Genomic DNA, 23645 nt, shown 5'->3' on the forward strand with positions numbered 1-23645 from the left:
TGCCTGGCTCACTGACTGTCAACTCCGAAGGGAGGCCAGGCTGGCATATGATCTACCTCTATCCCGGGACGGGAACAAGTGATGACGTCAAGAGTGGTGCTGGGCTTGAGACTATGAACCAGGTGTGGAGGAGCGGGAGTACTGTCTGTAACAGCTATTCCACAAATGGCTCTGACAGGTGGATCCGTGACGGCCTGTGGCTGACGATCTATGCCTTGGGCTGCAGGAGCAGTGCTGTGGCAGGGACCTCACCCGGGACGAAGAGCGGGTGCAGCGTCGACATCGGTACCGCGAGGGGCTACAATAGCTTCTCGGAGTCAGCAACCTCCAGTGCCGTCTGTTCCAGTCCCAGCAGGGCACGCTCTGATCGCTAGGTCTGCACTCCCTCGAGGTGGAGCAGTGCCTGGATCCCCTGCTGCTTGGCACCCAGCCAGACAACCTGGTGGGGTTCGATGGGGACCAGTGTAGCCTGCGAGTGGGACAGTCACTCTGCGTAGAGCGGCAACGGGAACCTTCCCTCGACTGTGTGCAGTACCGTCTGGGCGGCAACTGTGGAGGTCTGAGTGCCGGCTTGCCTCTGGACTGGGGAGCTGCTGGTGTCAGTGCAACCCGTACCAGTAGAGATACATCATCTTGAGCTGCCTGCAGGGCCTCCGGCATGGAGGACACCAGAATGTGGCCGCTGGAGTCTGGGGAGGTCAGCTAGGAGTGGGACAGCCTACTCCACTCTACTTGAGTCGGAGGCCACGAGGTCGATGGGGATCGAGAGCTGCCCAACACAGGTCTAGTCTTGCCCCCAGCCTTGCCCCGGTGCCTTGATGGAGAAGATCTCTTCTTCGCCTTTTCAGAGTGTCCCGTGGACAGGAAGCGGTGTCGACTGGTGGAAGGCACCATTGGGTTGCCACGCACTGATGCCACGGAGCTCGGTGCCAACTCGGAGTGGTGCAGCGGTGCTGGGGTCAGGGCCAACTCCATCAAAATGGCTCGGAGCTGTATGTCCCGCTCCTTCTTGGTCCGAGGCTTAAAAGTTCTGCAAATTTTGCAGCAGTCACTGGGGTGGCTTTCCCCCAAACAGCGTAAACAGTCAGTGTGTGGATCACTCACAGGCATAGGCCTTTTACAAGTGTTGCGCGACTTAAAGCTACTTAACTATATTACTTCCTTTTTTCTTTTTTTTAAACTACAGGTACTAACTAACTACAAACTAAACAAAGTCCAAACAGAGAAAACTACAGCAGAGCTGGAGCAGAGCAGTTCCAAAGCACCTTCACTGGTGGCAAGAAGGAACTGAGGGTGCGGGGAGCGTGCAGCGCCCCTTATACCGCACCATGGCGGTGCCACTCCAGGGGTCGCTAGGGGCGCTCCCCTACGGGTACTGCTAGGGGAAAAACTTCCGGCACCAGTGCACGTGGCAAGCATGCACACCTATTGTGGAATGCACATGAGCAATCACTCAAAGAAGAGCCAATATTGGTGAGCCTGCGTTGGGGTTTCTAAAATCACTTGAGCATTTTCTTGTTTGAACTTTCAATTACTCAGTCGGAGGTACTGGCGGTAAGGCATAATAGGGTCCAGAAAACGGGAGCCAAAAAGTGTGGATATAGCCTGAATGTCAAAGAAACCCCAAGCTGTTCCACCATGACGTCAGTACTACGATGACCTCAGAGACTCCACATCAAGCCACAGCATCAGACACATAACAGGCTGTCCTTCGGGCATGTCTGGATGCTTGCCTCAGCTGGAAGCTGAGCTAAAATAGACAGTGATTTATTACAGGAAATAAAATAATAAAGACCCTTGGAAATGACTTCTTTACAAGGCAGATCAAATACTGAGCGAGCCAGACAGAAACAAATACTATGCTGTCACAAATGGAGCACCTCTCGAACACCAACTGCTTCAACCTGGAGCAGGGTGATGAGGCCCAGTCAAGAATGGAATAGCCCAGAGCCAACTGGAATAGCATCCTTATTCTTTGTATTGCAGCAGTGCCTGATTAAGTGGGGCCCCAAATAGGACTGGAGTCCTGCTGTGCTAAGAACTCTACATACTCAGAGCGAGATGCAGTCCTACCCCAAAGAGCTTGCAATCTAAACAGCCAAGACAAAGGGCAAGTGAAAGAATGGATTATCATCACACTTTTACAGATACGGAATGGAGGCACACAGAGATAAAATGATATGCCTGAAGTCTGTCCATGGCAGAGCTGGGAAATGAACCCAGTCCCAGATCTCCAGAGTCCTAGTCCAGTGGTTTAACCACAAGGCCAAAATATGTCAAAGATGCACATCTTATTAGCTACATTACAACAAACACAACAAAACAAAAAACTGCACCTTAATCCCATCTCCCGCTGCCCTGGTGACCCAGCTATCCTGTGTTACAATTGCTAACCAAACGTTCTATCCTTATTCAACCCTGTGCACCCAAGAGTGAAAGATACACCGCCATCATTGCTGCCACCTCTCCTTGAAAGAGTTGAAAAATAAAGATTCCAGAAATGGTGCTTGTGTGACAACCTCTCAACAGGAACAGTTTCTCTTGCCCCAGTTATCCTGTACAGGTCCAGCCTCTCCCCAGCAATCCCGTGGAGAGAAGGGGGTTGTAAAGAGTTCTGTGTGTTGGCTTTACCTTTTAATAATGCAGCAATAACACTGCACATTAGCAGAAGACAGAGTGGCACTCAGGCCCTGGTTCTCATGGGAGACTTCAATCACCCTGATATCTGCTGGGAGAGCAATACAGCGGTGCACAGACAATCCAGGAAGTTTTTGGAAAGGGTAGGGGACAATTTCCTGGTGCTGGAGGAACCAACAAGGGGCAGAGCTCTTCTTGACCTGCTGCTCACAAACCGGGAAGAATTAGTAGGGGAAGCTAAAGTGGATGGGAACCTGGGAGGCAGTGACCATGAGATGGTCGAGTTCAGGATCCTGACACAGGGAAGAAAGGAGAGCAGCAGAATACGGACCCTGAACTTCAGAAAAGCAGACTTTGACTCCCTCGGGGAACTGATGGGCAGGATCCCTTGGGAGAATAACATGAGGGGGAAAGGAGTCCAGGAGAGTGGGCTGTATTTTAAAGAATCCTTATTGAGGTTACAGGGAAACTATCCCGATGTGGAGAAAGAATAGTAAATATGGCAGGGGACCAGCTTGGCTTAACAGTGAAATCCTTGCTGATCTTAAATACAAAAAAGAAGCTTACAAGAAGTGGAAGATTGGACAAATGACCAGGGAGGAGTATAAAAATATTGCTCGGGCATGCAGGAGTGAAATCAGGAAGGCCAAATCACACCTGGAGTTGCACCTAGCAAGAGATGTTAAGAGTAACAAGAAGGGTTTCTTCAGGTATGTTAGCAACAAGAAGAAAGTCAAGGAAAGTGTGGGCCCCTTACTGAATGAGGGAGGCAACCTAATGACAGAGGATGTGGAAAAAGCTAATGTACTCAATGCTTTTTTTGCCTCTGTCTTCACGAACAAGGTCAGCTCCTAGACTACTGCACTGGGCAGCACAGCATGGGGAGGAGGTGACCAACCCTCTGTGAAGAAAGAAGTGGTTCGGGACTATTTAGAAAAGCTGGACGAGCACAAGCCCATGGGGCCGGATGCGCTGCATCCGAGAGTGCTAAAAGAGTTGGCGGATGTGATTGCAGAGCCATTGGCCATTATCTTTGAAAACTCATGGCGATCGGGGGAAGTCCTGGACGACTGGAAAAAGGCTAATGTAGGGCCCATCTTTAAAAAAGGGAAGGAGGAGGATCCTGAGAACTACAGGCCAGTCAGCCTCACCTCAGTCCCCGGAAAAATCATGGAGCAGGTCCTCAAGGAATCAATTCTGAAGCACTTAGAGGAGAGGAAAGTGATCAGGAACAGTCAGAATGGATTCACCAAAGGCAAGTCATGCCTGACTAATCTAACTGCCTTCTATAACGAGATAACTGGCTCTGTGGATGAGGGGAAAGCAGTGGATGTGTTGTTCCTTGACTAAAGCAAAGCTTTTGAAATGGTCTCCCACAGTATTCTTGCCAGCAAGTTAAAGAAGTATGGGCTGGATGAATGGACTATAAGGCGGATAGAAAGTTGGCTAGATTGTCGGGCTCAAAGGGTAGTGATCAATGGCTCCATGTCTAGTTGGCAGCCGATATCAAGTGGAGTGCCCCAAGGGTCTGTCCTCGGGCCGGTTTTGTTCAATATCTTCATAAATGATCTGGAGGATGGCGTGGATTGCACCCTCAGCAAGTTTGAAGATGACACTAAACTGGGAGGAGAGGTAGATACACTGGAGGGTAGGGATAGGATACAGAGGGACCTAGACAAATTAGAGGATTTTTGCCAAAAGAAATCTGATGAGGTTCAGCAAGGACAAGTGCAGAGTCCTGCACTTAGGACGGAAGAATCCCATGCACTGCTACAGACTAGGGACCGAACGGCTCGGCAGCAGTTCTGCAGAAAAGGACCTAGGGGTTACAGTGGACGAGAAGCTAGATATGAGTCAACAGTATGCCCTTGTTGCCAAGAAGGCCAATGGCATTTTGGGATGTATAAGTAGGGGCACTGCCAGCAGATCGAGGGACGTGATCGTTCCCCTCTATTCGACATTGGTGAGGCCTCATCTGGAGTACTGTGTCCAGTTTTGGGCCCCACACTACAAGGAGGATGTGGAAAAATTGGAAAGAGTCCAGAGGAGGGCAACAAAAATGATTAGGGGACTGGAACATATGACTTATGAGGAGAGGCTGAGGGAACTGGGATTGTTTAGTCTGCAGAAGAGAAGAATGAGGGGGGATTTGATAGCTGCTTTCAACTACCTGAAAGGGGGTTCCAAAGAGGATGGATCTAGACTGTTCTCAGTGGTAGCTGACGACAGAACAAGGAGCAATGGTCTCAAGTTGCAGTGGGGGAGGTTTAGGTTGGATATACTAGGAAAAACTTTTTCACTAGGAGGGTGGTGAAACGCTGGAATGTGTTACCTAGGGAGGTGGTGGAATATCCTTCCTTGGAAGTTTTTAAGGTCAGGCTTGACAAAGCCCTTGTTGGGATGATTTAGTTGGGGATTGGTCCTGTTTTGAGCAGGGGGTTGGGCATCATGAACATGGGGAAACTGACCATGTCCTGAAATTATTTTCAAGAACTGATTTTAAAATGGTTTCCACTAGCAGATTCAGAGCAGTGGGACATGGCACAGCTCTGCACTCAAGGGTCCTGGAAATATCGCTTTCCAAAACATATTGAAAAGATCTGTCCAGCCAGCCCCCTCTGGAATCCCAGGTCACTTCATAGATCACTGGTTTCAGAACAAAAATAGCAAGATCCCACCACACCTTCGTATACAGTCCTAATCCTGTCCTTGGATGCACTTACATGAGTTCTCCCAAACTCACCTGCTTCCAATGCTCCCTGGAGCCAAATATGATTAGGAGGGCCTCAGACCTCAGCAGAGAAGATGATGCAGCAGTGTTGTGATGTCACCAACTCAGGCCTTAAAATTTTTTGGCCCCAGGGGGCTGCACAAGCAGGTGAGTCTGGGAAGCTGATGTAAATGTATTCAACAACAGGATTAGGAGTCCACAGGAAGGTATGGCAAGGAGGCTTGGGTATTCCTTGGGTTTGTATGATGGCAGTATCCTCTTGTTTGTTCCCCAGCCCTGGGAGTCACTTTGGCATGGCAGCTGGCCTTCTCCGCTATTTCACTTCTGAAACAGACAGCACTAAAGACTTCTGCCTTCATCACAGCTGCATGTGTTGCGTAGAATATTCAAAGTAAAAGGGACTGATAAAATAAGTAATGAAGAGGTCCCAGAATGGAAACCCCTACTTATAACAATACAAGTAGTAGTCCAGAAGAAGAGATGGATATATTTGGGGCATCTTTTAAGAATGCCTGATTATAGGCTACCTAATCAAGCATTTCTTTGGTGACCCCAGGGCAAGAGATGGAGAGGCCTACCTAGAGCACACTCCACAGCACAATGTGCGACAATCCGGTTCTCAGGGGAGGAAGGGGGTAAATTACATGGGATGCCCAGTTCTAAGCAATATCCATGTGCATCCATAATAAGGAGCACGTTCTGAGACAGATTAAATGAGGCACAGCTCTTGGGCTCTATGCAGGGGCTCACTACACGAGCTGACCTTCAAGAGATCCAGTCAGTGCTTACACTAGTTTATTGCAAGTGGCCCTTTTCCAGAAGGCCCTATTCTTCCTCCCCGATACATAATGAGACACCTCTCAGAAAGCAAAACCATCAACCACAGCAGAGGGAGGCACACCACCAACTCAACCACTCAAAGTGTCAGCAGGTTTCACTCACTGGACTTTTGGAAGCAGTTGAGGAACTTAGGGCTGCCACCTGCACCTTAGAGCCATGACTCATGCCATTACATTCCATAAAATATTACAAAGAAGAGGCAAAAGTAAAGAAAATATACATTGAGAGATGAGACCTCAAGAAATGAGAGACCCAGCAGATACTGTTCCTAATGAGCAAGCTGAAGAAACAGGAAAAATTCAAAAGCACAACTACCAGTAGCCCTAGATGATACCTGCACAGAATGGGAATATGCACTACAACGTACACAAAGAAAGTAGTGGGTTCCTGTGCTCCATACAGTCATGGTTGAAAACTTATGGCATGGGCCTCGGGCAATAATCTCTAGTATACTCATAAGCCTCAATATTCAGATCCATGACTGGGCAAGCATGCAACCACAATGAGTTGTATGGAGGAGTATACGCAACCTCACATGAGCAGATCTACTCAATGCGACCTCATCCTCAAAAGAGATTCATTAGTAGCAGTACAGCATAATTACAACCATAACCCCAAGGGATTCTGGCTTGACTTGGACTGCTGAAGAACACGGAAGACTCCCAAGTTGCAGCATCACACGCCTCACAGAAACTCAGCAGGGTGTAAGTGTCTATCTGAATAAAACTAAAGAAATCATCATCTACAGTCAAACATCTTCAGTGTTTCAATGTGCATTTCTGAATGTTTAACTCAACTTGAAACCAAATCCCCTCTCAAACTGGGGAGTAAATAATAAATGAAATGCTCAGAAAAGAACAAACAAAGAACAATTTCTCCTTTGGAAGAAGGACATTTCTGCTTTTACAGTTTAATTTATTTCTGAGCAGAGAGTCATTTTTAAAACTTAGTCATTTCATACAAGTTTTTGATCCTTTGCAAACCCTGAAAATGTCTCCAAAGAACAAAGTTTTTGCCTGATTCTAGATGGAATAAAGCCTAGAATTCAGGTCACATTTCTGGATATACAGATATGTTTTCTCTCTCCCCTCCTCCAAGTTTCTGAACCTATTACTCCCTCACACACAGGTATCAGTAAAACTGTCACATCAGTCGAGGTGGCAGAAGTCTGGCAATTGGTACTTATGCACAGAGAAATTCTTTCAGAGTTTGGATTGATTAAAATGTCATTCCAACCACAAATTCAAAGAAAGAGCTGCAGGATGACAAACACTTCTCACCCAAGAGCTAGTTTTTAATTTTACAAAGGGATTTAGGACAAATCATTTTAAATAAAAGACCTGCTATGTGCAAACTAACTAAAAAGTCAACCATATGAGTAGCTGAATTACTTTCTATGTCACAATTATAATCAGTCAACAAAGAGCTGGTTTTCTGATGAAAAGAAGACATCACCATTACTATTCACTGAGAAATGCCTACAGTCAGGCTGCCAAAAAATTTTGTTCTAGAACGCCTTTTTCAGATGCTTATTCCTTTGCTAAGCTTTTTTTACTTTGGGGCTGAAGTTTGGGAAGTTTCTCCTCAGGTTTTTCTTTTTCTTTTGAAAGCTTCAGCAAAAATGCTCTCGCCCTTTTCAAGAAGGAAGAGAGTGGGGAAACATACTTTTGCATTTATTAATAAAAAGCTTGGGAACTTTAAAAAGAAGACCTAAAGATTCAGTGGGAGGTGACAGGAATTTGAAGTTTACAAAGGAAATAAGCTATGAAAGTTGGAGATGTGCCTTTAGTGGTTGATGAAAATAGATTTTCACGTGACTGAGATACAGTGGTTCAAATAGCATACTTTGTGGATGCACACACTTTTGTTATACGATCCAATCTAAGCAAGTGGGCACAAGGCTGTAATAAAGACCCATGGGAGTCTTCTTAAGAGATCCAAGATTATTTCTGGCCTCAGTAACCCAGGACCGGTCCATATCCAAGACAGATCAGTCAGTATCCACTGACTCCACTGGCTACTGTACATCTTCTCTTTTCTGACACATCAGATTCTTCCCTCTCCAGTCTTTTTTCACAAGAATCTCATTTCTCCTGGGGAAGAGGTAGAAGATTGTTTGAGTGGGGGCTAGAGAAGGCTCAGCATTCAGCATGCCCGCAGGAATAAGACAGACTGAGGGGAGACAGTATTATGCGTAAGGAGGACTACTGACAGCTGGGGGGATTGCTATAAGAAAGACTGATGGAGAATCATCTGACTTTCTGCTTCCCAAAAGGCTCTGTCATCTAGTGTTACAGAATGGTTCTTTGTAGGATGTGGAAGGGGTGGCACTTCTGATAAACTATCCTTTTAACACCACATCTCACTGTACTCACTGTATTGTTTCAATGGTTATACCTTCCATTACATTCACTGAACCTCAGACATACTGCAATGTATGACCAGGACATCAATCAAGTACACAAATCCAGGACATTTATTTCAGTGTGCAATTAATGAATCCTTACTTTTTTCCTTTATAAAAGTAAGGAAATGAAACCCCAAAAGTTACATTAATGCAATCTTAAAGTGGAGATTTTAAATACACAACATTATTACAGCATTAATATTATTTAATATGAAGGCAGTATTTAACAGCATTTATGGTAATATATATAGAAGTCAGAGTTTACTTTGCTCCAGGAACCATACACTGGAATTTTATTTTTTAAAGTTCCAAATCTCAGCTCTCTTATTGCTTTAAAGTAGATTTTCCCATTCAACAGAAGAATGCTATTGGTTGGCCAATGCAATCACAGCTTTAGAAACAGTGGTCAGCCCGTACAAAGCAGCCAAACAAAGGGAAAGAGCTAGGTCTACCCCATGCAAAACTGCAACCATCTCCCCTGCTTTTTGATCCCACATGACGCTCTCTCCACAGCTGCTCTCTCCTGTGGTGACCTCTCCTCTCACACCCGTCACCCCAAAATGGTTCATGTACCTGTTATCCATATATCAGCAACTTCTACCTCACTCTCTTGAGCAACACTCCATTAGCCTCTATTCTCCCCATGCCCTATTGTCTTTCACCCTGCAGTTTTTCCAACCAACTTCTTGGATTTTGATTGCTGTCTCTTCCTCTCATGACAGTCATCCTTCATGACTTAAGCCTCCTGTCTGACACCTCAACATCCTGTCTTCCTCACCCTCTGACTCATTTGACCTTCAACTCTGGATCAACCCCACTTGTCAAAAGGGCCACTTACCCATCCTTGTCTTCATTACACCTGCTCCCCTCACCATTTCCGAATATCCGAGTTCCCCCTCTACAACCACCACCAGATCCTTAAAACACACATTCCCTGATTCACCTACCTCCACCTGGCCTTGTCATGAGCTCCAATCCATCAACTTCTAGGACTTCTCTTCCACACTCCCACCCGTCCCCAGTTCTCTCATCCCTCTCCTCAGCAGAGTCAGATGTCCAATCCTTCCACTACACTTGGTTCTTTAGCCTGTCCCACCACGAAGTCCATCTCACTAACCCCACAACCTTGGCTCACTCCCAATGTTCTCCTGCTCCTGGCCACCGATTGCCCCTGGAGAAAGTCCACTGGCCACAAAGGCTTCTTCGAAATCAACTGTGTTCTCTTCTCCTTCAGTTCTACTTTATTCCTGGGCAAGCAACACTATTCCTCTCTTGCTGACTCCCACTCAATTCCTGTTACCTCATTGCAACCTTCCACTCCCTTCTGAAAACCTCCTCCCTCTCAACTTCCTCAGCCATCTCTAGGAGACTCCCTCTCAGTGAAAACTGACAAGACCTGCTGTAATAAATGGAGTGGGGATAGCTCCCTTTTATGAACACCCAGCCAGCCAGTTAGCTATAAAATTCCTCTTGGTAGCTGTTCTCTACTTGCTTTACCTGTAAAGGGTTAACAAGCCCACAGGTTAATTTAAAAAAAAAAAAAAAAAAAAGGAAGTGGGCACCTCACCAAAAGAGCCAATGGGAAGGTAGAACTTTTTAGAATTGGGAAAGAAACTTTCCCTTTGTCTCAGAGTAGCAGCCGTGTTAGTATGTATCTGCAAAAAAAAAAAAACAGGAGTACTTGTGGCACCTTAGAGACTTTAGTGTATTTGTTAGTCTCTAAGGTGCCACAAGTACTCCTGGTTTTTCCCCCTTTGTCTGTTGTTCTCTCTGGGCTGCAGGGACATGGAGCAGCAATGCTATAAGCAGGAATGCTGTGTAAGCTTTGAACCAGGTATGAAAAATTATCTTCCATATCTAGACGGAATCATTGGAAGGCAGGGAATGTTTAGAAGATGCAGTTAGGTTTATTTCTGTTTATTTTTTAAGGCTTGTGGACTCCTCTGTGCTAACCCCAGATGCTTTTGTTTGCTTGTAACCTTTAAACTGAACCCCCAAGAAAGCTATTTTGGGTGCTTAATTTTTGGAATTGCTCTTTTAAAATCTAGCAAAAGCCTAAGTTCCAAATGTAGTTTTTTCCTTTTTGTTTTTAATAAAATTTACCTTTTTTAAGAACAGGACTGGATTTTTGGTGTCCTAAGAGGTTTGTGCATATACTGTTTGATTAGCTGGTGGCAACTTGTTTTCTTTCTCAGCTCTTCCCCCCAGGGAGGGCTTGAGGGTACCACACAGGGAGGAATTCCCAAGTGCTCCTTCCTGGGTTCAAAGCTGTGATTTTTTGCATTTAGGTAGTGGCAGCGTTTACCAAGCCAAGGTCAGAGAAAAGCTTGTAACCTTGGGAGTTTAATACAAACCTGGAGTGGCCAGTATTAATTTTTAGAATCCTTGTGGGCCCCCACCTTCTGCACTCAAAGTGACAGAGTGGGGATTCAGCCTTAACACCTGACATGACCTCCCACACTTTTCTCTTTGATTAACCTCTCCTCCTTTGCCACCACCACAAACACTACGATTTCCCATCTGATGTCCTCTTCTTCCCCTCCATTAGGCCCAATGATCCCATCCTCTCCTGCCTCCCTCTCCTCCATAGTCTCTATCCTCTTACTCCTCCCCTCACAATGCAAGCACATCTGTCTGGTTTCAGAATGTATCCTCATTGGAGTAGGGACCACATCATCTGTCTGGTTTCTGAACAAAACCTCATTGGGGTTGGGACTGTACCTTATTTTTTGTTTGAAAAGCACTTAACACTCTGTGGGCATTATCTGAAACAAGTAATAAATAATCATAGTAAGAGTCACAGGAGTTCTGTGGTGAGAATCAGCTCATGGTTCATACACAGTAGCAGTCATCTTGTCCATGACAATAAAATGGAACAATGAGGTATTTTCCTTAAGTCAAGAAATAAATACAATCCTTACCTTTTCATACCATGCTGACTTCTTGCAAGTTACTAGCTCATGCAGCCCATCATGTAGAGTCACTAGATCTTTGGTCAATTTGTCAATTTCTCCAATAATATTGCTAGCAATGTGGCAACACAAGTTAGCATTTGGCAAATTGTTTTTCTCTTTACAAACATCTTCTGACTTGAATGTATTTGCATCTTCAGATAGGGTATCTAATACAGTTTCCTAAAGGAAAAAATACATGGTAAAAGTTCATTAACTTTATAGTACCAACCGGAAATAATTTGCTTGCCATGTGTTTCCCCAATATTTAATTTTAAGAACCTACTGTGAATTGACTGTGCTGATCTCAGACACTGTTACTCCACATATTTAAAAAAACAGTACTATTACTGAACAGAACCTGCTTAGCTTGCTAATAAATACATGTTTTAAGGTATTTCTGAATTAGCAAACACCCAACGGACAGGAAACTGCCTACTGTAAGCTATACTGCACTTCTGTTATTGAAACCAAACACAATCCATGGAATGTAAGATGGTCACAGATCAGTGCTTCAGAAGCTCTGAACATGGCCTCCAGAGATCTGAGGAAGGGGTGTTCTCTTTATGACCTCTATGTTCAATGTCAGGACTAGAGGGAGAATTTTTTATATATATATATATATATATATATATATATATATATATATATATATATTTAAGGATTATTAATATAATTACTGCACTCAAAGTGAGTAGTGATTATTTCAAACTCTGGCCTAAAACAGTTCATCTGTTTTGTCTTAAATCTTACCCATACAAGCATCAGTCTTGAATTCAGTGCACAATGGCTATCTAAGGCCATGTCTACACTACAGGGACTGTAATAACATAGCTACAATGTCATAGCTATGCCAGCATAACTCCATAGTGTAGATGCAGCAATGGAAGGGGTTTGTTTGCTGCTATATGAACTCCACCTCCCCAAGCACTGGTAGTTAGGTCAATGGAAGCATTCTTCTGTCGACCTAGTTGAATCTACACTGGGAGTTAGATTGGCATAGCTACAGCACTTGCGGGTGGGTGGATTTTTCACACCCCTGAGTGCTGTAGCTATTTAAATGTAGACCAGGCCTGAGGATTTGTCCTGTAGCTTGTCAGTATTAGTAGTAGTAGCAGCAGAATAGCACCTTCTACATAAAGTAAACGGGCAAGAGTGAAGTGCTATAGCCCACCAGACCAGGAGTATCAGGTAGATGAGGCTTTCTTCAGACACTTAACAGAAGTTTCCAGATCACAGGCTCTGGTTCTAATGGGGGACTTCAATCACCCTGACATCTGCTGGGAGAGCAATACAGCAGTGCACACACAATCCAGGAAGTTTTTGGAGAGTGTTTGGGACAACTTCCTGGTGCAAGTGCTGGAGGAACAAACTAGGGGCTGAGCTCCTCTTGACCTGCTGCTCACAAACAGGGAAGAATTGGTAGGGGAAGTAAAAGTAGGCGGCAACCTGGGTAGCAGTGACCATGAGATGGTCGAGTTCAGGATCCTGACAAAAGGAAGAAAGCAGAGCAGCAAAATACGTACCCTGGACTTCAGAAAAGAAGACTTTGACTCCCTCAGGGAACTGCGAGGCTGAGGGGGAAAGAAGTCCAGGAGAGCTGGCTGTATTTTAAAGAAGCCTTATTGACAGCGCAGGAATAAACCATACCGATGTGCAGAAAGAATAGCAAATATGGCAGGCGACCAGCTTGGCTTAACAGAGAAATCTTTGGTGAGCTTAAACACAAAAAGGAAGCTTACAAGAAGTGGAAACTTGGACAGATGACTAGGGAGGAGTATAAAAATATTGCTAGAGCATGCGGGAATACAAGTACTGTAGTGCAATCTCTATCATGAAAGTTGAACTTACAAATGTGAAATTATGTACAAATAAAACTGAATTCAAAAATAAAACAATGTAAAACTTTATAGCCTACGAGTCCAGTCAGTCTTACTTCTTGGTCAGCCAATCACTCAGACAAACAAGGTTGGTTACAATTTGCAGGAGATAATGCTGCCTGCATCTTTTTTACGTCACCTGAAAGTGAGAACTGGCATTCGCATGGCATTGTTGTAGCTGGCGTTGCAAGATATTTACATGCCAGATGCGCTAAAGATTCATATGTCCGTTCATGCTTCAACCACCATTCCAGAGGACATGCTTCCATGCTGCTGATGGGTTCTGCTTGATAACGATCCAAAGCAGTGTGGACTGGCGCATGTTCATTTTCATCATGAGTCAGATGCCACCACCAAAAGATTTACTTTCTTTTTTTTGGTGGTTTGGGTTCTGTAGTTTCCACATCAGAGTGTTGCTCTTTTAAGACTTCTAAAAGCATGCTCCCACACTTCGTCCCTCTCAGATTTTGGACAGCACTTCAAATTCTTAAACCTTGGGTCGAGTGCTGTAGCTATTTTTAGAAATCTCACATCGGTACCTTTTTGCATTTTGTCAAATCTGCTGTGAAAGTGTTCTTAAAACAAATATGCTGGGTCATCATCAGAGACTGCTATAACATGAAAGGAAACCACCTCTAAATGGGGTTTGTGAAATGTCTGCTTGAAGTTCTGTGTAAAACTGGTTTATGGCACTTTCTTCTGCATATGTTGCAGGTGATTTATAGTCACAGGACCACCTTTACCTGGTAGTTTAATGCTCATTATATGTGAAGACATGAACCTACAGCTTTTCAAAGAACTGTAATCTTTTTCTGATAATATAAAGGCAACTCTGACCAAAAGCACCCTTGTATTCACAGCCTTCACACTATCGTAATAATCACTGTACAATATATGTCTTGTGAGGTTTCATTTGAAAACAAATAACTCACTGGTCAATAACAGCATGGTGAAATGTATGTAGCAATATTATATGTAAAGTTATGAAATCCCCTTGTACGATATAGTTAGCACATGTTCAAATACATACAGGCCTGACTCAGCAAAAGTTGTTAAACAGATCTATCCAGGGCCGGATTTCCAGTTACTCACAGTAGACTCAAGCTTAGGGATGCTGACGTTCTAGGGGTGCCTAAAAATTCAAGGTTTGTTGCTCCTGGCTCCCGGCAGGGGGCGGGGCCAGATGAGGGGGAGACGGCCCCACACAGTCCAGCTGAAGCGTTCCTGACAGCATGGAAGGTGAAGCAGCCTCCTGTGACAGTGGAAGAACTCAGAGCAGTCCAACGCAGGTGGCGCTGCTGGGCAAGTGGGTCCTGAGGGAACCCGACCTGTGCAGGCCCTGCTCCTGCTCCAACCTGGCTGATTGTGCTGCTCCCAAAGGGCCATGGTGATCCCCGACCGGCCCTGACCACGCTGCTGGTTCAGCCTGGAGGACAGAGTCATCTCCCATCAGGGCCGGTGAGTGAGGCTGGCGGGCAGAAGGGCGCAGGAGAGTGGGTCTCTAGGGGAAGGTTGTGGGGGGTGGGGGAGGTATGTGGGTGTTGGGGTACTGGGCAGTGGGCAGTTGTGGTGGTGGGGCTGTGCGGTGGGGTGCCTAAAAGTTAAAAGTCGGGGGTAACTCCACTGCGTGTGGTGGCTCGGCGGTCCTGGCTGCCACCGGGCAACAGGAGCAGGACCCCCAGAGTTCTGAGCTACCATGAGTGCCCCCTCTACAGCTCCGAGCTGCCACAGGCAGTGGGAGACCCTGGAGCTCTGAGCTCCTGCGGGCGGTGGGGGGAAGTGCAGAGCTGGGGCCCCCGCAGCTGCCCATCCACCCAGGGGTGCTTAGGGGTTCACATGGTGTAAATCCGGACCTAGATCTACCATAAACCAAGGCATGTCTGTTTACCTCAATTTACATATATGTAGTAAACATGGTCCTCAAGGCAGCAGGAAGAGGAGCTGGCAGGAGACCAGGCAAATTTGCATTACAGCAAACACAGGGGGGTGAAAAGAAAGAACACGGAGCCTTCTTCACCACTAGACTCCAAGTCACGTTCTTTACAGTTTGACTAAACTTTGTTTTGAGGGGTAGCCCTCAGAAGAATCCACTTCAAAGGTTCACTGAACTATTAAAAAAAAAAAAGGAGCAGAAAACAGAGAGCTCCATCTCTCTCATGCACCTTAGAAGACGAAGGAACCAGCCCTTTGACTTTGTGGAGAGTTCCTGACCTGAGAATTTGGTCAGCCCTTTTGCTGGGAACCTGTGGTAAGGATTTTTACCTTGAACTAATTCTAGCTTCTTAAAATTCTAGCTACTAGGAATCGTCTTATCTTTATTTTTCTTGTAACCATTCCTGACTTTAATACCTTATACTGTACTCACTTAAAATTTCTCTCTTTGTAATTAAATAAACTTGTTTTATTTTTAACCTAAACTAATCCATTGTTGTGTTTAAACTGATCTGTTTGGTAACTCCCGCTAAAGAAGTAAACTGTTGAATATTGGCCTTTTACAGGGGCAATGGACTTTTAATACCTGAACTGCCCAGGAGAGGGTGGGACAGTGCAGAATGCACATTTTGGGGAAATTTGGGATTGGTAGTGTGTTGGGGTCACTCTGCAGGCAGTAACCAAGGGTGGTGGAAGCCAGAGTGTGACTGGAGAGTTGCTGACGGGCTGCTGGGGTCACAGTTGCTGGACCAGGTCTGTGGTTACACACAGACACTCAGGAAGTGACCTGCATGCTCTTAGGCTGTTAGTGCGTGGCCCAGGTTTGGAACTACAGCACCCACGTTGTGGGGCAGGCAGTGACACAGCCCCTCACTCTGCATGCCAGAATGTGACAAATGCCTTCTCCGTGAACGCTATCTTTTCATTGTAAAATGATTTTACAATGCTTTATGGAGAATTTGCTACTTCCTGTCCAGTGGGGTTCACAAATACTGAGAATGTCTATGGGAAAGGATGCAGCTCTAGTTTCAAGTTCACCAATTAACATTCCTGCTTTGCAGTGTAGTTGTAGCCATGTCAGTTCATATTGCATTCTCACATTCCATGTTCCAATGTGCATTCATTTTGGTACTGTGCAATCTGTTCTTTCCTAGCAAACTTTTCACAATTGCCAAAGTTCCCAAACTGCTGGCATGGACCTTTTAAGGCTGGGCGTCATCTGAACCAGTACGGATGTTGTTTTGGTTTTTGCTCATTTTGTCAGTTTTTTGGCTTGAGAGAGTACCTAGACTCCCAGCCACCCCAAGTTTAGGCAGCCCCTCCTATCAGTTACCCATTGAGGGTGCCCATGTTGCCCCAGGAGAAGATTGGAGAAGCACATTGGAATTGTGGCCTAGTCTGATCCCCACTCCCACTTAAGGTACCATGGGGTTGTCCCTGCCAGTTTTGACTCACCAGCAAGATCCGCTAGCAGAAAATCCACTCAACCTTTGCAAACCCCAAAACCTATCAAGAATTAAAAATGGAAGTGTATCAAGAACATTTGCAAACTGAAGACTACTCTCAGTAGAAAAACAAATGCAGAAAGCTCAGCAAGGAACTAAAAGTCACTCTCCAAAAGACTACAACTGAGTGGCTTCAGAGAAAAAGCTAACAGCTTGAAAAACACTTTAAAAAAAGGAATATAAGAGGACTTTTTCAGGAAGTTAGATTACTTATCAATAAAGTTAACATATAACAAGTCAGCTATATAGTAGATAAAGATCAAAAGAATATTTTCATCAGCTACTGAATGTGAAGAGTCAAATGGACCCAACTTTCCCCTGAGACCATCAACTGCAAAGACAACAACAAAGAAGATATAGAAAAGGAGTATTTGTGGCACCTTAGAGACTAACAACATATAGTGGAAACAGAAACTGAAACCACAATCATGTCTCTGAAAAATAACAAGGCACCTGGTCCAGATGGTATACCGCCTGAACTGTTAAAACATGGCAAAAAAGGCACTGTCATGCTCCTTTGCAAACTGCGCAACCTCAATTGGAGGAAGGGTGAAGTACCTGAATGTTGGGAACGCTCAACCACTGTAGCACTCTTCAAGAAAGGTGACAATTGTAAAACAAGAATACTGACAAACCATCTGCAGAAAAGCTGCAAACATTTGAAATGAGGTGCCTGTACTGTACCCTAGATGTGACAAGGCTAGATAGACTATAAAATGACATTTACATAAAAATTGTAGAGTTGAAGTTCTCCATGCTTGGTCTCTGTTTGATGGCAAAAATCCTCTCAGGCATTTTTAAGTGCTGAAAGGGTAAAAAATATATTTGTCCTGTTCTTTAATTTTGATATTTAACTCAAAAGTGGTTAAAATCTGAATTTTCCAAGTTGACATGGAAATAGTCATTAATAACTGCTTTAGTAATGCTGTCCAATATTTTACTAATATGCATCTGATGAAGTGGGTTCTAGCCCACAAAAGCTTATGCCCAAAAAATTTTTTTAGTCTCTAAGGTGCCACAAGGACTCCTCGTTTTTACTAATATCTATATTTTGTAATAATATCTGTTTATTACATTTAAAAATTTATTTTAAAACTATGTTACAAACATTTGAAAACGAAGAGCTGAGAAGAAGTTGTAGTTGCAAATTCTCCAAACTGCTAGCTAGCTGCACACTGAAAATGAATGCAGTCAGCATGCATGCACATAGAGGAGTTCACCACACAGCTATTTCGTTACAGAAATGTAAAAACTCAACTGCTGAAGCTGGAGGAAATGAAGAGTGTGAGAGACTTAATCATTTCAGAGCAACAGGTCTCCACCAAGTCAGCAGCAGAGCCCACTTGGATCTTATATGCCTTGTGTTTTGCTGTGTGGAGCATGAAGATACTTTGGGGACTGATACTGTATTCTATGAAGGGATAGACAGATTAGAGAGGCTTGTGGGCAAGACCTTCAGACCCGCTATAAGGAGATTAGAAACACCTTGGTAGCTGCTGAACCCAGTTAGAACCAAACAAGGTTGCTAAGATCCATCAACAAAACCTGGCCTCGTTTTTCCAGGTCTTTTATATTCAGACATAATGATGCTGCTTCAGCCATTAATGTGCTACAGAGTGTGCTCTAGGGCACTGGTGGGCAAAATGGAGCGCGACCCCGAGGGGGGTGCAGAGGAATGTTCAGGGGTGAGCGTTAGTGCTAGGCGGCTGGTGCCAGCCCCGCACAGTGGGGCTCAGGCCAGCCCCCATGGGGCCAGGGAGGAAGTAAAGTCTTCACCCCCCCGTACTCACCTCAGCAAGTAACCAGCCTGTGGGTCAATGTGACACACTGATTTCCGTTCCCAGGAGCCTCTGCTCCCAGTGCTGGCTCCACCCCCAGAGAGCATCACACTTACCTTCCCCAACCCTGAAAACCTGAGGGAGGAGGTACTGGCCCTGCCCTAGCAATGTAGCCTGTCTGCAAGGTAGAAGCAGCGCACTGCTGAGGTAGCCTTGGCTGTGCAATAATGGAGGCGGGGCATGGACAGACTCTTAAGGATAAGGGAGGGCGTGACTGGAAAAGTTTGCGCACCACTGCTCTAGGGAGGCCTATCCATCTCTTGCACTGGGGTCACCAAAGAAATGATTTTTTAGGTAGCCTATAATCTGGCATTCTTAAAAGATGTGCCAAATATGTCCAGCTCTTCTTCTGGACTACTTAGAATCACAGAAGATTAGGGTTGGAAAAGACCTCAGGAGGTCATCTAGTCCAACCCCCTGCTCAATGCAGGACCAACCCCAACTAAATCATCCCAGCTAGGGCTTTGTCAAGTCGGGCCTTAAAAACCTGTAAGGATAGAGATTCCACCACCTCCCTAGGTAACCCATTCCAGTGCTTCACCACCCTCCTAGTGAAATAGTATTTCCTAATATCCAACCTAGACCTCCCCCACTGCAACTTGAGACCATTGCTCCTTGTTCTGTCATCTGCCACCACTGAGAACAGCCTAGCTCCATCCTCTTTGGAATCCCCCTTCAGGTAGCTGAAGGATGCTATCAAATCCCCCCTCACTCTTCTCTTCTGCAGACCAAACAAGCCAAGTTCCCTCAACCTCTCCTCGTAAGTCATGTGCCCCAACCCCCCGATCATTTTCATTGCCCCTCTGCTGGATTCTCTCCAATTTGTCCACATCCTTTCTGTAGTGGGGGGCCCAAAACTGGACGCAATATTCCAGATGTGGCCTCAACAGTGCCGAACAGAAGGGAATAATCACTTCCCTCGATCTGCTGGCAATGCTCCTACTAATGCATCATAGAAGGCAATCAGGTTGGTCAGGCATGACTTGCCCTTGGAGAATCCATGTTGACTGTTCCTGATCATCTTCCTCTCCTCCAACTGCTTCAAAATGGTTTCCGTGAGGACCTGCTCCATGACTTTCTAGGGACTGAGGTGAGTGTGTAGTTCTCTGGGTTCTCTTTCTTCCCTTTTTTAAAGATGGGCACTATATTTGCCTTTTTCCAATCGTCCAGGACCTCCCCCAATCGCCATGAGTTTTCAAGATAATGGCTCTGCAATCACATTAGCCAATTTCCTTACCATCCTTGGATGCATTAGATCTGGACCCATCAACTTGTGCATGTCCAGCTTTTCTAAACAGTCCTTAACCTGTTCTTTCATCACTGAGGGCTGCTCACCTCCTCACCATACTTGCACAGGACAGAAGTGTGAGAGCTGAACTTATCTGCGAAGACCGACGCCAAAGAAGCATTGAGTACTTCAGTTTTTTCCACATCATCTGTCACTAGGTTGCCTCTGCCATTCATTAAGGGTCCCACATTTTCCCTGACCTTTTTCTTGTTGCTAACATACCTGTAGAAAACCTTCTTGTTACCCTTCACATCCCTTGCTAACTGCAACGCCAGTTGTGTTTTGGCCTTCCTGATTACACCTCTTCTGGTATTGTTGTCGGTAATGATGCCCATTCTAGTGCTTCTTCATTAATTATTTTATCAGTCCCTTTTACTTTGAATATTCTAAGCCGACACTTACATTGAGAGCTATTAAGTTTGTGCTGGATTGACTTATTTTTCCAGGACTCATTCTTGGAGGATGTTTAGGACATACCTTCTAAAGATTTTAAGTTTGGTGTTTTTGCTAATCACATTAGACTTTCATCCTGAGTTAAGTTTTTTTAAATACGGCACTTGCTTCACCTATGCTGTCACCAGTATCACGAATTATGCTACCCATATAATTAAATTTATTAACAGTTTTCAAGGTTTCTCCTTCCAAGTACATAAAATCAGTACGTAAATTAACCTTCATAATTTCCATCTTTGATTTAGTGATAATAAGACCTATTTGTTTGGTATAGTATTTAATTACACAATCATACCCTATCATTTTCCCCTAAGACTGGAAGTTCAGTATTTAAATATTTAAGGCAAAATTCTAAGCCAAGGATTTATTCAGTCTAATTTTAAGTAATCTAGACATGCTGATTTATATAGAATTACTTTTTTTACCACCCCCATCCCCAAATTTAACATTTTTTAATCAACAGCTCCTCATTTCTCATGGCTAATTATCCATATTATATAGTCCACCCCACCCCCTATTTTTCATACTAGAACTTTAGAAAGCATTTCAGTAGCAGAGCTATTTTAGAAACCTAATTAATCTCCCTCACTACTGAATGAGCCTCGTTCCTCTCTAGCATTTTTATACTGACAGATTTGTAACAGCCATTCTTAAACCCTTTGGTAGCATTAACACATTTTGCTGTCCTTTTCTTGCCCCTACAAGCCTTATTTAGTCTCATTTAGTTCCTGCCTCCTTTCTTCATTTCTAGGACAGTTTCATTTCTAGGTTCACGTCTTTGAGCAGCCCGGCAAGAGGTATGTCAATTAAAAACCCATGGCTGGCCCATGCCAGTGGGCTTGGGCTAAGGGGTTGTTCAACTGAAGTGTAGACGTTTGGGCTTGACACTGTGAGGTGGGAGAGTCCCAGAGCTTGGACTTCAGCCCCAGCCCAAATGTCTACACATCAATTAAACAGCCCTTTAAGGCTGAGCCCCATGAGGCAGAGTCAGCTGGCACAGGCCAGCCACAGGTGTCTAACTGCAGTGTAGACATACCTTAAATGGTCACTTTTTCCATGAATTCTCCATTTCTGGGGAAGTTTAGTCTGTTGTCCTTTGACCATAGTGCTTTTTTAAATGCTCCAATCTTCTTCCACACTTGTGAGCGATAACACTTCCTCCTCCCATTGCTCCATGCTCACTAACTTGTTTAATTCCTCACAATATACATTTTTGAACCTAATTCCTTTGGAGGGCTACATCCTGTAAACTATTGTTCACCATGTGTGACTGATACTAAGATTTCCTATTAGTCTCATACTTTCAGTTCTTCTCTACTAGAGCAAAGTGGATCAAGTTAGTGTCTCTATTTAAATTTTTTATTAAAGCTAATGTTAAAAAAAGTATATAATACATAGGTTGAGAAAAGAGTGTCTGTACATCTGGGTATAGTCCTTAGATTATCCACAAATACAAAGTTTGTTTTTAAAAGTCATATGATACATAAAGTACATAATCAGCAATAACCCAACTTTAGGTGAATAGATTTAATACAGTTTTAGATATTAAAATCCGAATACTCAGATATATCAGCCATGAAAAATTGTGCAGAGATTTGGTTGTGGAAAGCAAACATATCAATGAGTGGAGATTGTCCCTCAGTAATTGAGAATTAGGTAGGATGTCCATTTAGAAAATACAATCCTCAAGGAAAGTATTTCAGTTACTTTCCTGACTGCACTTCTCAAAATTGTGCTCTATAACTATTAGAAAATATACTTGTTGCATTAGAACTACTCTTCCAACTCCTCTTCCCATTCTAGGCCTTCTATTATTATTTTATGACACCCAAGAATGTGTTCAATTCTCATACATGTACAATCTTTGCTTAGACTATACACAAATTTATGTGAATTTCCATTTGTGAAAATCATCAAGTCACATTTCTGTTAGGCCCACTACGACAATTTAGGATATCCTGCCTAATTCCTAATCAGGACCGTGCCAAATTCCAGATGTTTCCGCAGAGAACTCTACTGAATTTAGAAGCCAAGGGGCATAAGAATTAGTAAAGCATGACAACCAGGCTCGGACTTCTGCTAACAATGCTCTGTAAAGGAAGGACATTCCTCTTTGGATTTGCATGGTTCTCATAGAAAAATCAGGAAGAAAGCAGGCTCAGACATTGATGAAGGCAAACACAGAATGCTATCAGTCACAGAGAGACTTCAGCACAAGGAAATCTTACAAACTTTTGTCATTACCATTCAAAATGCAGAGACCAACTTCTCTTCTGTCACAGGCCTGTAATTCACAGACTGCTTCCATCTGGTCACGGAGCTCAGCCATGCTCACTTTGCTGCAATGAACTATCAAACCATTTCTCAAAGATCCCTTGCATCAGGACAGACTCTGGGGACACCAAGTACAGCAAGATGAGCACTGGACCAACACCACCCTATTTCTAAGAATTCATCCCACTCAGACAACAAGATGTCCCTGAGGTCAAAATACAATCCAGGCCACCACCCGCCACTCTAATGCAGGCCAGTCCTGGCCAATGAAAGGGTTGAAAACATCTAGTATTCCTGATAACAGGGATAGTCAACATCTCCTGTGAAGAAGGGAATCTATCACTCCAGCCAACACTTAAGACACTAATATGCAACCCCAGCAATATCACAAAACATTGCCCACTGTTTTTGAAAAAGTTGTCTGAGAAGCTGGAAAAGAACGGACTTCAACTTGATCTACCAGTTGCCAGCATCCTAGATCCCTCTCAACAACATTTCAGGCCAGGGCACAAAACCAAGACAGCAGTGGTTGTTCAGGTGGATGACTTCCTCTTATCCAAGATTCTGTAGATGTCCCTCTGAACTTTGACACAGCATTACATGCTGGCTGATGGTGCTGTCTGGCATGCTGTTTGCATTTGTCCCCTCCAGTTTTCTCAGTGCCTGGCCAAAAAACAGCATCTGGACTAAGAGCAGTTGCCTAAAGCTGGACACTGGTAAGACAGAGGTGATACTGATGGGGACAAGAAGAAACTTACTTCCTGCACTCCAGTCATTAACTGGAACCACAGTCTCTGTGATGTTCTGGACTCCACATGCATAGAACATGCTGGTGAGCTCAATATATAAATCTGTTAATGACTGGTTACACTAGAAAGATAAATAAACCTAAAACGGTAAGTTGAAAGG

General features: G+C 44.3%; 1 protein-coding gene across 4 annotated transcripts in view; it reads right to left on the bottom strand.

The window, feature by feature from the left end:
* TEDC1 (tubulin epsilon and delta complex 1) overlaps positions 1-23645 on the bottom strand; it is a 156938-nt gene that overhangs the window by 31290 nt on the left and 102003 nt on the right. For all 4 annotated transcript variants that reach the window (XM_037906314.2, XM_037906318.2, XM_037906317.2 and 1 more), the window contains one exon: positions 11537-11749. In XM_037906314.2, coding sequence (XP_037762242.1) covers positions 11537-11749 — 213 coding nt within the window. The remainder of the gene's footprint in view (positions 1-11536; positions 11750-23645) is intronic.

Source organism: Chelonia mydas, chromosome 8, assembly GCF_015237465.2.
Source record: "Chelonia mydas isolate rCheMyd1 chromosome 8, rCheMyd1.pri.v2, whole genome shotgun sequence".
Classification (NCBI taxonomy): Eukaryota; Metazoa; Chordata; order Testudines; family Cheloniidae; genus Chelonia; species Chelonia mydas.